This window comes from Rana temporaria, chromosome 4 (assembly GCF_905171775.1).
Source record: "Rana temporaria chromosome 4, aRanTem1.1, whole genome shotgun sequence".
In the NCBI taxonomy this organism is placed as follows: domain Eukaryota; kingdom Metazoa; phylum Chordata; class Amphibia; order Anura; family Ranidae; genus Rana; species Rana temporaria.
This window is the reverse complement of record NC_053492.1, coordinates 402819584-402835359: the sequence shown is the minus strand read 5'-3', so window position 1 is coordinate 402835359 and position 15776 is coordinate 402819584. Positions and strand designations below refer to the sequence as shown.

Here is a 15776-nt window from a genome sequence, read left to right as displayed (position 1 = left end):
GAAAGGATGGCACATCATTTGATAGAAATGAAAATTATCCACCTACAGAGGGCTGAATTCAAAGACACCCCAAAAATCAAAGTGAAAAAATTATGCAGCAAGCTAGTCCATTTTGCTGAAATTTCATTGCAACAACTCAAAATGTTCCTCAGTAGTTTGAATGGCCCTCAAGTGCTTGTATGCATGCATGACAACATTAGGGCATGCTCCTAATGAGACAACGGATGGTGTCCTGGGGTATTTCCTCCCAGATCTGGACCAGAGCATCACTGAGCTCCTGAACAGACTGAGGTGCAACCTGGTGGCACCAGATGGACCGAAACATAATGTCCTAGAGGGGTCATTCAATGGTATCAATTTCTTCATCCTACAGGAACTGGCTGCATGCTCTCGTCACATGAGGTCGGGCATTGTCGTGCACCAAGAGGAACCCAGGACCCACTGCACCAGCATAGGGTCTGACAATGGGTCCAAGGATTCCATTCCAATACCTAATGGCAGTCAGGGTGCCATTGTGTAGCCTGTAGAGGTCTGTGCGTCCCTCCATGGATAATGCCGGTCATGCTGAACGATGTTACAGACAGCATAAAGTTCTCCACAGCTTCTCCAGACCCTTTCACGTCTGTCACATATGCTCAGGGTGAACCTGCTCTCATCTGTGAAAAGCATGGGGCACCAGTGGCGGACCTGCCAATTCTGGTGTTTAATGGAAGATGACAATCGATCTCCACAGTGTCTGGCAGTGAGCACAGAGCACACTGGAGGACGTCGGGCCCTCAGGCCACCCCCATAAAGTCTGTTTCTGATTGTTTGGTCAGAGACATTCACACCAGTGGCCTGCAGGAGATCATTTTGTAGGGCTCTGGCAGTGCTCATCCTGTTCCTCCTTGCAAAATGAGCAACTACCAGTCCTGCTGATGGGTTAAGGACCTTCTACGGCTCTGTCCAGCTCTCCTAGAGTAACTGCCTGTCTCCTGGAATCTCCTTCATGCTCTTGAGACTGTGCTGGGAGACACGGCAAACCTTCTGGCAATGACACGTATTGGTGTGCCATTCTGGAGGAGTTGGACTGCCTGTGCAACCTTTATAGGGTCCAAGTATCGCCTTGTGCTACCAGTAGTGACACTGACCCTAGCCAAATGCAAAACTAGTGAAAAACAGTCAGAAAAGATGAGTAGGGAAAAACACAGACACCTCCACAAAAAACATTCCTGTTTTGGAGGTTGTCTCATTGTCGCCCATCTAGTGCACCTGTTATTAATTTCAATTAACAGAAAAGCAGCTGAAACTGATTCACAACCCCCTCTGTATACACTCCTCGCCCTCTGCTACTTAACTGACCAGATCAATATCCCAAAAGTTCTGATTCAAAAGTGTCCCTTTAATTTTTTTGAGCAGTGTATATATTATATGAAAAGGTATTCATGCCCCTGAGAAATGTTCCACATTTTGTTATGTTACAACCTAAAATGTAAATGTATTTTATTGGGATTTTATGTGATATATCAACACAAAGTGGCACATAATTGTGAACTGGAAGGAAAATTATAAATGGTTTTCAATTATTTTTAAATAAATATCTGAAAAGTGTGGCGTACATTTGTATTCAGCCCCCTTTACTCTGATACCCCTCATTAAAATAAAAATTAGTAGAACTAATTGCCTTCAGAAGTCATGTAACTAGTAAATAGAGTCTACATGTGTGTAATTTAATCTCAGTATAAATACAGCTGTTCTGTAAAACCCTCAGAGGTTTGTATGAGAACCTTAGTGAACAAACAGCATCATGAAGACCAAGGGACACACCAGACAGGTCAGGGATAAAGTTTCGGAGAAGTTTAAAGCAGGGCTAGGTTATAAAAAAATATCCCAAGCTTTGAACATCTCACGGAGCACTGTCCATCATCCGAAAACTGAAAGAGTGTGGCACAATTGCAAACCTACCAAGACATGGCTGCCCACCTAAACTGACACGCTGGGCAAGGAGAGCATTAATCAGAGAAGCAGCCAGGAGGCCCATGGTAACTCTGGAGGAGCTGCAGAGATCCACAGCTTAGGTGGGAGAATCTGTCCACAGGACAACTATTAGTCGTGCACTCCACAAATCTGGCCTCTTTGGAAGAATGGCAAGAAGAACGCCATTGTCGAAAGAAAGCCATAAGAACTCCCATTTGCAGTTTGCGAGAAGCCATGTGGGGTACAAAGCAAATGTGGAAGAAGGTGCTCTGGTCAGAGGAGACGAAAATTTAATTTTTTGTCCTAAAAGCCACTATGTGTGGCAAAAAAAAAACACTGCCCATCACCCTGAACATACCATCCCCACTGTTAAACATGCAAAAAAAAGACTGCGCTAATCAACCAATCAATCCAAAATGAGAGCTCTCATTTTGGACAAAGCTTCCAGTTTGGAGACCGCTCCCAGTGTCTCATCGAAAGGTCAGAGGATCCAGCCACAAGCCAGGAGACAGAGGCCTCATCCCAAGGCAGCGGATTCCAGGAGTCAGGTCGGCTCCCATCAGGGGTGTCAGGAGAACCCCAATTCCCAGGCCAGAGGTGGGCCATGCAGTAGGGCACTGCAACTGAAGGCTAGAAAGCCAAGTGTGAGAAAGGACTGAATGACACAGACAAAGGACTGAATCCCAGTGTACACTGTGTGGTGAACCTGAAGACCCCGGATTGCATGTACGTAAGAGTATAACATCCTCATCATCGGGAGCCATATTGCTGGGGTTCCTGTGATCCAACGTTCCAGCCTGTGGACAGAGACTACTTTGCTTAATGCTATATAAGCTTGTCTTTCTGGTAAGCGGTCTTCTCACGAAAGTCAAGTTCACAGTGGTGTTGTTCGTCTCGATTATGGACTTTAAAGCGGTGGTTCCCCTAAAAATAAACTTTTAACCATGCTTTTCCCACATTAATTACGATTAGAATCGGCTGGTTTTATTAAAAAAAAAACGTCCGTACATACCGTTTGCTATATTCGTTCCCACTGCCACTTCCGGGTACGATGCTGGCGGTGGGCGTTCCTAATTGATGGACAGGCATCCGACCGACGCATACATCGCGTCACGAGATGCCGAAAGAAGCCGAACGTCGGTGCGCATGCGCCGTATAGAGCCGCACCGACGTTCGGCTTCTTTCGGCATCTCGTGACGCGATGTATGCGTCGGTCGGATGCCTGTCCATCAATTAGGAACGCCCACCGCCAGCATCGTACCCGGAAGTGGCGGTGGGAACGAATATAGCAAACGGTATGTACGGACGTTTTTTTTTTAATGAAACCAGCCGATTCTAATCGTAATTAATGTGGGAAAAGCAATGTTAAAAGTTTATTTTTAGGGGAACCACCGCTTTAATGTGATGCAATCCATACATTTGGGACATTAATCAATTTATTATTTTGAATGTATTCATTTATATTTGAAGTTATATAAGTAATTTTCATTATTTCATTTACTTAGCTTTCGGTTGCTAGCTAGGATTTGCTGGCACAGTTTTTTTCTGTTACACCACTGTTAACCTCCCTGGCGGTATGATTCTGTCTGAAAAAACATGCTGAAAGCGGTACAATTATTTGCAAGGAAATTTGGTGTTTTATACTGTAGGCCTGTGATTTTTAGGAATAACTCACTTAAATCTGACCAAACAAGAATCTAATAGGCATCCCGGGTATGAAATTTTTTTAAAAACAACATTTTAAATTATAATATAATAAATAATTATAAATAATTATAGCAAGTAATAATATAATTAAAATAAAAATTATTCAATAATGTAATCAACTCAAAATCACTGAAATTTGCTCAGTTGCAGAATTGTTGCTGTCATTATTTTATTTTTTTTATGACGAATTTCCCCGCAAATCGCTATCGCACAATTCTGCGAATGATTATAATTTATTATCGCTGTTTTCTAGCTGATCTAAAACCATTTTTGACATAAAAAGACACTTTTGGTTGCTATGGACAATCTACAGTTTTCAGGCAGAAAGAAAGGTTTTTATTATATAAAATGACATGTAGGACACCGGGCAGACCACTAGGGACAAGGGGGTGTGTTTTTTTTGCATACAGTACTGTAATCTATAAGATTACAGTATACTGTATGTATAGTGTTTGTTTACTTTTTTGAATTTGGCGCCGATCTCCGCTCCCGTGCGTCGTAACGTCGCAGGGAGCGGAGATCGGCGGCACAGGAGGACGCTGTGTGAATTGAGCGAGGTCTCGCTCGCTCACACAGTGTGGTGACATCGCTGGATCAGGACAAGGTAAGCCAGCGCACGCTGCAGGCTCTGCATATCTACCCCGAGCGTGACTCGGGGTTACCGATTTTGGTAGAAAAAATCAACCCCGAGTCACGCTCGGGGATACCGCCAGGAGGGTTAAACATGGTGGTGGCAGCATCATGTTGTGTGGATGCTTTTCTTCAGCAGGGACAGGGAAGCTGGCCAGAGTTGATGGGAATAGAACAAATACAGGGCAATCTTAGAAGAGAACCTGCAAAAGAATTGAGACTTTTTTTTTTTTTAAATCAGAAAGATGTTTATTGTTTCATAAACAAGTACAGAAAGAGAAACATTACCACTGCACAGACAAAAAATGATGATTCCTTCAAGGTGTATATCATACATAAACAGACATAGAATATAGGTCCCCTACTTCACCCTCGGTCGTCATTCTTCCCCCTCCAACAAGAATACATACCATCCCACCTTACTACCAGTAATACACCATATAAACCCTCATGATATCCGATTAGCACCCATTTAGAGACACCGTAGAATCCTGGTCATGATAAGTTCTCTGGGACTCAAACCCGCCGTGTCCAGCCATAACTCCCATATTCTCTCAAACCTGCCAGGACACCCCCAAAAGAATTGAGACTTGAGCAAAGGTTCATCTTCCAGCAGGACAACGACCCTAAACATACAGCCAGAGCTACAATGGAATGGTTTGGATCAAAGCATATTCATGTGTTGGAATGGCTTAGTCAAAGTCCAGACCTAAATCCAATTGAGATTCTGTGGCAAGACTTGAAAATTGCTCTTCGCAGACGCTCTCCATCCAATCTGACAGAGCTTGAGCTATTTTGCAAAGAAAAATGGGCAAAAATGTAACCCTCTGGATGTGCAAAGCTTATAGAGACATATCAAAAAAGACTTGCTGCTGTAATTGCGGGGAAAGGTGGTTCTACAAAGTATTGACTCAGGGGGGCTGAATACAAATGCACGCCATACTTTTCACATATTTATTTGTTAATGATTTTGAAAAACACTTTCCTTCCAATTAACAATGTGTGCCACTTGTGTTAGTCCATCACATAAAATCCCAATAAAATACATTTACGTTTTTGGTTGTAAGATGACAAAATATGGAAAATTTCAAGGGGTGTGAATACTTTTTCAAGGCACTGTATATATATCTTTTTTTAACAAGTATTTGTCATGATGTTGAACAATTCACAGTGACCTTTATCACTTACAAGGTGTGCCTCCTGTCACTCAGTACTAATAGCCTTTTTCCTTCCTCTAACATGCAGCTTATTTTTTGCAGTTGGTACCCACCTTGACATGCCTGGCATTTATTTGACAGTATCATTCTTGTGGCCAAAATTCCTGATTGTCGTGTCACATTCCTTTCATACTGAACTGTTGTACATTTACTCATACTTAGATTCATAATTTCATTCCTGTAATATGTGTGTGCATTTTATACTGTGATCCGGTATGTGCGGTGAAGCATCTTGTTGAACATCAGACCACTCATAGGTTGTACAAGAAGACTGGGAATCGGTGTCTTCTGAAGTAATTAATTTACATTGTTAGATAAATATAATATTTTTAACAGCCAAGTGAAGCTCTCTGCTTTGGTTATTCTTGGTCTCAGTTTAATGGTTAGCAAGAATCTAAGAAGTGACCTTACCAATAGCAAGAGGGTGACATGACTTTTCAAGTATTGCTGCCCAAAATAGTTCCTTTCATATGTTTGTTTGTATCCTGTCTATTGCTGTAGCTACTGGTATTGTAAACAGTTGTGAAATGGATACCGACTGTTATATGCTGTAATATGAACTCTTAATTGGTGCAACTGTATCCAACCCATTCCTCAACTCCAATAATATAGCTGTGTCATATTTGTTGCTGCCATTCATGTAATGAACACTGCAATAACTGTGTCATATTATAATATAATACAGTAAAACCTTGGTTTGCAAGCATAATTCATTCCATAAACATGCTTGTAATCCAAAGCACTTGTATATCAAAGCATTTTTTTTACAGGATATAAAAGAGATGAAAGGCACCTCTAAGTGTAGCAATAAGTTGCTAAATGTTGTACCTTTATTAAATGTAACCATATTGCTACACTTATGTCCTGTACACATGATCGGTTCGTCTGATGAAAACGGTCCGATGGACCGTTTTCATCGGACGAACCAATCGTGTGTGGGCCCCATCGTTTTTTTTCCCATCGGTGAAAACAAATAGAATCTGTTTTAAAATTTTCTGATGGTTAAAAAAACGATAAAAAAAAAATGATCGTCTGTGGGGAAATCCATCGGTCAAAAATCCACGCATGCTCAGAATCAAGTCAACTCATGCTCGGAAGCATTGTACTTCATTTTTCTCTGCACGTCGTTGTGTTTTACGTCACCGCGTTGGACACGATCAGATTTTTAACTGATGGTGTGTAGGCAAGACTGATGAAAGTCAGCTTTATCGGATATCTGATGAAAAAATCCAAACCGATCGTGTGTACGTGGCATTAGATGCTCTTCCCTTCTTTTTTATACTCAGTTGTGACATGACGCTACTATTATATCAAGACATCGCTTGTATATCAACGCAAAATTCATTAAAACATTTTGCTTGTCTTGCAAAACGCTCTCAAACCAAGTTACTACTGTATACTATATCATGCAGGATTGTAGCTTTCAGTTTCACTTAAGAGATTCTGCTTTCAACATGTATTTAGCTAAGTAGAGCATACTGTACCAATGAGTTTCCACCCTATGCACATATATTGGACTTTCTCCAGTATTTACTTTGCAACATCTATGATAGCAGATAGCTTGTACACAGAGTTCAATAGCTAATTTGTAATTGCCATTAAAGCAGTATTACCCCAAAAGCAAATATGTTTTACATTGCAGCTTGCCAGTTCTTAGATGTGATGGCTGCATTTATTAAATTGTTTAGGCTTTATTTCCTTTATTTTTACCTGGTGGTCTGTTTTTTTTTTCAACAGAACAAGCTGTTCTGCAGATTTAGCATTTAGTGGGTTACGACAAACCATTTAACACTGATGTGTAGCTTACAATGTTTTTCTTTATGTAAAACCTTTATTCCAAAAGGAACCGACTGTTGCTGTAGCTGCTTTAAAAACATTAAGCCGGCCTAGCATGGATCGAAATGTAGCTGCTTCAGCAGGGACTGGGCACATTTTGATCCATATATGGGCAAGGTGGTTGTAGAAAGTAGATCAACCAATTTACTTCTGTACAACCACCCCATTGGAAAATTTCCACTCGATCAGCGCCGGCAGCTATATTCAGCAGCGTTGATCAGTGTATTCTGACCGTATGGAAGTCTTCCCACTGTCAGAATACAAAGGCACAGTGGGAGGATTACCCCTTCCACCTCGGATGGAAAAAAATAAAAAAAGAATCATCTATGGCAGTGGTTCTTAACTCCTGTCCTCAGGACCCACTAACAGGCCAGGTGTGCAAGATATCATAGGTGATATAATTTGCTGCTCAGTGATTTCAGTATTCTAGTCTGCATCGCCCCAAGGTAATACTTAAAATCTCGCATGTTAGTGGGTCCTGAGGACAGAAGTTGAGAACCACTACCATAAATGATTATTTATTTTTAGTTCGACCATGGCGCAAGGGGTAATCCTCCTGGACAGGAGTTGAGAACCACCCATCTATGGACTGCTTTAGCTGGAGTTTGGCTTTGGTTTCTTTGGTGCAGGGTTCCTCAAACTTTTTAAACGGGGGCCAGTTTATTGTCCCTCAGATTGTTGGGGGCCAGATCAATGCAGCCTCACCAGTGCCCATCAGGGCAGCCTCACCAGTGCCCATCAATGCAGCCTTAAAAGTGCCCATCAACGCAGTCTCAACTTTGCACATCAATGCAGCCTCACCAGTGCTCATCAATGCAGCCTGATCAGTGCCCATCAGCGCAGCCTCAACAGTATACAACAATTAGAGAGAGGAATGCCATTGGATGCTGTCAACAAGCACACGGATTAAAAGACAGCCACAAGAAGGACTAAGAGCTGGCTCCCCTTGTGTAGCTTTCCTGTGCCGACTGTTAGATCCCGGAGCAAGCTCTGTGTCTCTGCCCCCACCCTGCACAATGACGGAGATCCTGTTTCCCTCTATGGAGCAGGGTTCGTGGGGTTTCTGCCACTCGGTAACTTTGGAGTCCAGTTCTGGGCGGTTGAGTGCAGACCACTCGTTGTGGGGGCGGGCTGGTAAATTACCTTGGAGGGCCATATCTGGCCTGCGGACCGTATCTGGCCCACAGGCAGTAGTTTGGGGACCCTTGGTTTAGTGTATCTAAATATGCTAGTCTATCTAACACCACACTCCCCCAGACAATGACGCTGTCCAGGGCTGGCTCAAGACATTGTGCTCCCTGGGTCCAAGAATTAAACGCTGCCCCCCACCCCTAAAAATAAATCATGCCCTATCCAGCAAAGAGACATTTCCATAAAGAAAAGCGACATCATCCTTTTATTTAGGTAGGCCCCCAATCCAGCAAAGAGACATCCCGATTCCAGCAAAGAGACATCTTCAATCCAGCAAAGAGACATGCCCCTCCAGCAAAGAGACATGCCCCCTTCCTGAAAAGAGATATAGCCTCTCCAGCAAAGAAACATGCCCCCTCCAGCAAAGAGACATGCCCAATCTAGCAAAAAGACATGCCACCTCTAGCAAAGAGACATGCCCAAAAACATCAGCTTAGCTCACAGGTATATGAATTGTGCAGCACCACGAAAGCTCCCCCCCTTTCTCTTCACCGCCACCGACCAACTACGCTCTAATCCAGTCTCGGTGATGCAACATGTAGTGACAGCAGCGCTGCAGTGGTGACGGGTGCTACTGCTATTGAAGCCCGTGCTGTTCTGAGGCTGGGAGAGCTACTCCACCACCCTAGGAGGCTGCATGTCCATTAACAAAGCGCAACGTGACACGCACATACACAGTGGGGAGGCAGCTGTGAAGCCACAGGAAGTCATAGCTGGCTTCCCACAAGCAAGATGGCAGCACCAGGGACCCGAGCACAGAACCAGCCTGGATGATGACAGCACTGGATGGTTGGATTTACAAGTGTGTGTTTTTTAAATGTCAGCAGCTACAGTATTTGTAGCTTCTGACTTGAATTTTTTTATTTAGGAACAAATGTAGCTCCTCATTGTCATTGCTAAGACTGTGTGAGTGTAGACAAACTGGCACAGGAAAGGTTTTCCTGTCACTTATACGTATTGAGCTTATTTGGTGTTTTGTATTCAGTAGCAATATACACTTCAATATACAATTAAGTACTTTCCCAGACTAATGTCAGCTATGTCAAGGTTTAACAAATATGCCAACTCGTACTTGGCATATTCTCTAAGTAATTTCAGATTCAGTAATGACTTTCCAATGTATAGTAAATTATTTTTGAATGCCAATGTATGCAAAGACTAGTCTTATAATTCTGGTTTGCAACTTTTTCTGAAATAAGTCCTACAAAATGGGCCCCTGATTCATGTGAATAAGTTCTGTTTTAATATTGCTTCTTCTTCATTACAACTTTTGCATGTTTCCATTAACTAATAAAAAGTTTGTTAAAACAGAATGACATCAATGAATGAAGTGCATGTTCTGAAGTGAAGCCATAATAGGTGCACAGTTAAAAGTCACTGAAACGGCATATTTTGGATATATGTATATTCAAAGGTCCTTTTGTCAAAAATTACCGTTTTCAGCAGTTGACTTTTCAAAGGCATAGGTTGGTCAGAAATTTCCACATAAGCTGGCGAGTAAAATATATGCTTTTTACTTCCTGAAATGTGTTTGATTGCCTGGCTTGAGATAAGGTGCTCGTAAGATGATACATTTGCATGGAGGAAGAATGAAAATTGAGTAAATTAAAACGTAACAGTGGGTTCATCAGTCCTGTCTATGTTCTGTGATCTGGGCAATAAAAGATTCCCTTTCTTTGAAATTCTTCTTTGTTGTGTGTCCAAGATTCATTTTAGATTAATCTTTTATTTTGCTTTATTTCCAAAGGACATCCATTACCTTGCACTAGATAAGGGTGAATTGGCGCTAGCTAAAGTGGCAGAGAAAAAGGCTAAGGAAATAGATGCAGAATCAATAAACGCTGGAGTTGGTAAGAATTAATGCTATTTAAAAAGCTTCTTTTTTTTTTCTTTTTTTTGAATCAATACTTTTTCTGTACCGCTGCAATGTTATAAATGCGGGGGGTTATTGGTTCGTTTCTAGGGAAAAAAAGAATTAACAGAGATAAGCTTCAAAAACCACCTGGCGATCCCTGACTTCACATATAACAGTTTTACTTTGAATAAAGAAAAATGTGAAAAAAATTGAGTTGGTAGTAAACTGATAATTTGTACATACCAATGTTACCTTAGGTTGTATAAAAATGAGTGTGTTCATTTTAAAATACAGTGCCTTAAAAAAGTATTCTTACCCCTTGAAATTTTACACATTTTGCCACGGTACAACCAAAAACGTAAATGTATTTTAATGGGATTTTATATGATAGACCAACACAAATGGGCACATAATTGTGAAGTGGAAGGAAAATTATATATATTTTTTTTAAATATAAATATGTAAAAAGTGTGGCGTGCATTTGTATTCAGCCACCCTGAGTCAATACTTTGTAGAACCACCTATCGCTGCAATTACAGCTGCAAGTCTTTGGGTATGTTTCTACTAGCTTTGCACATCTAGAGTGACATTTTTGCCCCTTCTTCTTTGCAAAATAGCTCAAACTCTATCAGATTGGATGGAGAGCATCTGTAAACAGCAATTTTCAAGTCTTGCCACAGATTCTCTTTCGGATTTAGGTCTGGACTTTGACTGGTCGATCCTAACACATAAATATGCTTTGATCTAAACCATTCCATTGTATCTCTGGCTGTATGTTTAGGGTCGTTGTCCTGCTGGAAGGTGAACCTCCATCCTTGTCTCAAGTCTTTTGCAGACTCTAACAGGTTTTCTTCCAAGATTGCTCTGTATTTGACTCCATCCATCTTTCCATTAACTCTGACCAGCTTCCTTGTCCCTGCTGAAGAAAAGCATCCCCACAACATGATGCTGCCATCAGTGGGGATGGTGTGTTCGGGTTGATGTACAGTGTTCGTTTTCCACCACACATAGCATTTTGCTTTTAGGCCAAAAAGTTCAGTTTTGGTCTCATCTGACCAGAGCACCTTCTTCCACATGTTTGCTGTGTCCCCACATGGCTTCTCGCAAACTGCAAACACTTTCTTTCAACAATGGCTTTCTTCTTGCCAATCTTCCTTAAAGGTCAGATTTGTGGAGTGCACGACTAATAGTTGTCCTGTGGAAAGATTCTCCCACCTGAGATGTGGATCTCTGCAGCTCTTCCATAGTTACCATGGGCCTCTTGACTGCTTCTCTGATTAATGCTCTTCCTGCCCAGCCTGTCACTTTAGGTGGATGTCTTGGTAGGTTTGCAGTTATGCCATACTCTTTCCATTTTCGAATGATGGATTGAACAGTGCTCCGTAAGACGTTCAAAGCTTGGGATATTTTTTTATAACCTAACCCTGCTTTAAACTTCTCCACAACTTTATCCCTGTCCTGTTTGGTGTGTTCCTTGGCCTTCATGATGCTATTTGTTCACTAAGATTCTCTAACAATCCTCTGAGGACTTCACAGAACAGCTGCATTTATACTGAAATTAAATTACCAACAAGTGGACTCTATTTACTAATTAGGTGACGACAATTGGTTCCACTCGATTTTAGTTAGGGGTATCAGAGTAAAGGTGGCTGAATACAAATGCACGCTACACTTTTCAGATATTTATTTGTACAAAATGTGGAAAATAATTTATCATTTTCTTTCCTCTTTCCAATTACGTGCCACTTAGTGTTGGTCTATCACATAAAATCTCAATAAAATACAATTGTTTTTGGTTGTAATATGACAACATTTGGAAAATTTCAAGGAGTATAAATACTTTTTAAAGGCACTGTAACTCCTGCCTTATAGCATAATGAAAAGCCAGAAGTGTCAGGTGTCATGCTAAGTATAGTGGAATTGTTTCCTCACAGGAATTGGTAAGATTTAAACGCCCTCTAGAATGTTGAATCCGATTGATGATACATCAAGTGCTAAAATTAGAAGTTGAAAACAAGATTGAGTTTGTATTGTCGTTATTAATACTCTACCGTGTTTTATTCACAGAAAATGTGTATATTTTTTATTGTACTGATATTGTGGTGTGTGGGCAGATGATATGGAAATACTGTATACAGTAGCTCAGTGGAGTCCTTTTTTTTAGTTGCTTTTCGTATATCTCAAACCAACTTCCTCCCCTTGGGCCCCTACAATCTAAGCACCCCTTTTTGTCTTGATCCACTATTTGACTCTCATTTACTACCTCTCTGCCTCTTATGTTCACTCTACCTTCAGCCCTCTTTGTCCACACCTTCTGTCCCTTTCATACACCTTCTTCCATTGTGTCCATATTACTGCTGCCTACTTTCTTTATTTCCAGTGTTTCCAAGGAAGGGTACTGTTGCAACGTACAAAGAGATTTTAGACATGTATGTGCTTCCAATCTTGTGGCAACAGTTTGTGGAAGGCCCCTTTGTCTTCCAGTATATATGTGCCCTTGTGCACAAAGCCAGGTACATTAAGACTGGGTTTGACAGGTTTGGCATGAGGGAACTGAAGTAGAGCGTAGCGCCCTGACATCTGATTTTGCAATACATTGGAAATTCCAAAATCTTGTGGAAAGCCTTCCCAACAAGTTGAGGCAGCTATTTATGGAATAGAATGTCCAATAAACTCATATAGTGTGATGGTCAGGTGTTGGCAAACGTTTGGCCATATAGTGTACCTTGTGTCCCCTTTTTTCACTTTCTGCCCTCTGCGTCAGTACCAAATATAACTAGGTTTCTCATCTTTTTGCCCCCACTGTCCACTCCACTTCTTTCCATGGTACTCACCATCTGTTCACTGTTTCCATGTCACTTTCTGCCCAGTTTATTCACTCTGTGCCTCCGTGCAGAAATGAAACTGTGGAATGAGGCCCACTTCAATTTTATAAGAGGGAATTTCATAAGGGCCTAAGCAGTGTGCTGAGGCAGCAACCATGAATGAAAAGCAGTGAGGATGTGTAAAGGGACACAGATTACTTGAAGTCAGTGGACTTTTGTGCCTCATTTAAAGTCACAACACACCAAGGATCCTCAAATTGTATTCAAAGGCTTTTATTGCAGAAAGATCACATCATAAGAACAAGTGCAACGTTTCGGAACCACGCAGGACCCCTTCATCAGGCACGGGATGATCATTTAATGTCATAACATGCTTTACTATTTGAGTTCCGCTGATATAGGCAACATAACTGCTTTCCTTTCAGCTACATTTTATATGTAGCGCATAGAAAAAATTCCTTTTTGTCTCTAAGGCTGGGTTCACACTATTGTGAATTGGATGTGGGCTTACCCCATTCACACATCTCCAGATCGGCTCTAGGGCGAATTGCACAGGAGTCCTGTGCGTCTTCTGGTCCCTTTCAGTTACGAATTCAGCCAGAAATTTGGACTGCAATCGGACCTTAAACGGTGAACAGGGGCGCACCAGTTCCCTTCTGTGAGCCGCTACGTACTGCAATGTGATCCCAGCCTAAATGTCCTCACCCTCTATATTCATAGTGATCACTGAGCATTTCTTTTTCTAAAAAAAATTCCTACACAGCGTAAATTTTTTTTTTTTTTTTTTTCAGTCAGGTTATATAGGTTTCCCAGGCAATTCTGAACATGAACTTGTATTTTACATTTACTGAGCTGATTTGATGCATGTTCCTGGAGGTTATTACAGCCACAGCCTATGGAAAAATGCAAATGACTAAGTATACCTCATTCACTGCATAGGTAATCATTTTCACCATGCAGCCTGTAGTCTGCTAATTTAAACGTCACTTAAACCATGCCACAAGGAACTGACATGGCATAACCTATTAAGAAATCCTATAATTAATAATGATCTACAGTCATAAAAAAAATCCCAGGAGTTCTTATGTTATTTCCTTGATTAAAAACTCCAGTAAAGAACGCATGTTAAAAATGTCAGAAAGATTCCCAAGGCCAACTTACTTTAAATTACACTTAGGCCTAGTGAGATGAATTTATTTAACCTTCAAATCAATAGTATTCACCCAAAAGGGATTCCTGTTGAAACGAGAAAAGCTGATAAATTCTTGCTAGTCTAAAGTCATACAGTGGAGCACCATCATTTTATTTAGCGTGAAATTACATTACACTACATACATATTGCTGGAAAGAGCTGGCGGTGGAACTGAATTTGCCCATACATATGATGGTCAACAGTCAAAAAATCGAATTTTAAAACATATATGTGGTTAATCAGTGTTTAAATGCCTTCCTGTCCATTTTTTATCTTCTGTCATATGAAACAAGTGTGATTAAAAGTTTGATATTGCGGTAATCCGATTTGGCTATTTGTGTGTATGTCCAAAATATACTGGGCCCCAAGTCAGATCATCCTGACCAAGCATTGTGTATGCCACGCATTGCAATACTGCACACATAAAAACTAAATTATTTTTAATTTAAAGCGAGCTTCAACTTCCATAAAGAAAAAAATATTTCCAAGTCACTTATGTACTTTACATTGTAAAGCTCACCACACGTTACAGCTTGACTGTACAATCTCTTTTAAATCTACCAGCAACTATACAGTGCAAGAGCCTTCCTGATTGGATTCAGATTCAGATGGATTGAAGGGAGATTGTACAGTCATATTGTAACATTAATTGTGAGCTTATGGATTTGAACAGTCTTATTGCAGTTCCTTATCTACTTCTGCTTCATGCATATTGAGATAAGCTTTTGACCTAACTTCCTGAAACTGAAAAATGTAGAAGTGCTAAGAGGGGAATGTCTGCCTAGAGTAAACACATGACCATTTCTAGTGTAATAATAAGAGATAATCAGCTGGTAAAAGCAAAACACTGGCGATATGAGCAGGAGATGGGAAATCTATGGTAATTAGGCAGGTAAACAGAGCTGCCATGTTTGTAAAGAAACTGTTTGCATAAGTTGTCAGTAGGCATATTTTTGCATTTGGAACAAATCAGCTGAGAACTATATGGCCTCATGCACATTGGGCATAAAAAAAAATTGCTTAACCACTTGCCTACTGGTTACTTAAACCCCCCTTTTTGCCCAGTTCAATTTTCAGCTTTCAGCGCTGGTGCACTTTGAATCACAATTGCGCGGTCATGCTACACTGTACCCAAATTACATTTTATTATTTTTTTCACACAAATAGAGCTTTCTTTTGTTGGTATTTTATCACTACTGGGGTTTTTATTTTTTGCTAAACAAACAAAAAAAGACCAACAATTTTGAAAAAACAAACAAAAGTTTTAATTTGTAATAAAAAAATCTGAGCAGGGTCGCAGCTGGACAATCCTTCTCCCCCGGTCCGTGGATGGCTTAAGGGAAGCAATATGTCGGCTGTAATCGAGG

The 15776-nt window shown here is 40.9% G+C and overlaps 1 protein-coding gene across 1 annotated transcript in view; it reads left to right on the top strand.

The window, feature by feature from the left end:
* LOC120937755 (WD repeat containing planar cell polarity effector) overlaps positions 1 to 15776 on the top strand; it is a 480161-nt gene that overhangs the window by 290978 nt on the left and 173407 nt on the right. Inside the window, exon 14 of the mRNA XM_040351220.1 lies at positions 10285 to 10387. Within this exon, the coding sequence (XP_040207154.1) occupies positions 10285 to 10387 (103 nt within the window). The remainder of the gene's footprint in view (positions 1 to 10284; positions 10388 to 15776) is intronic.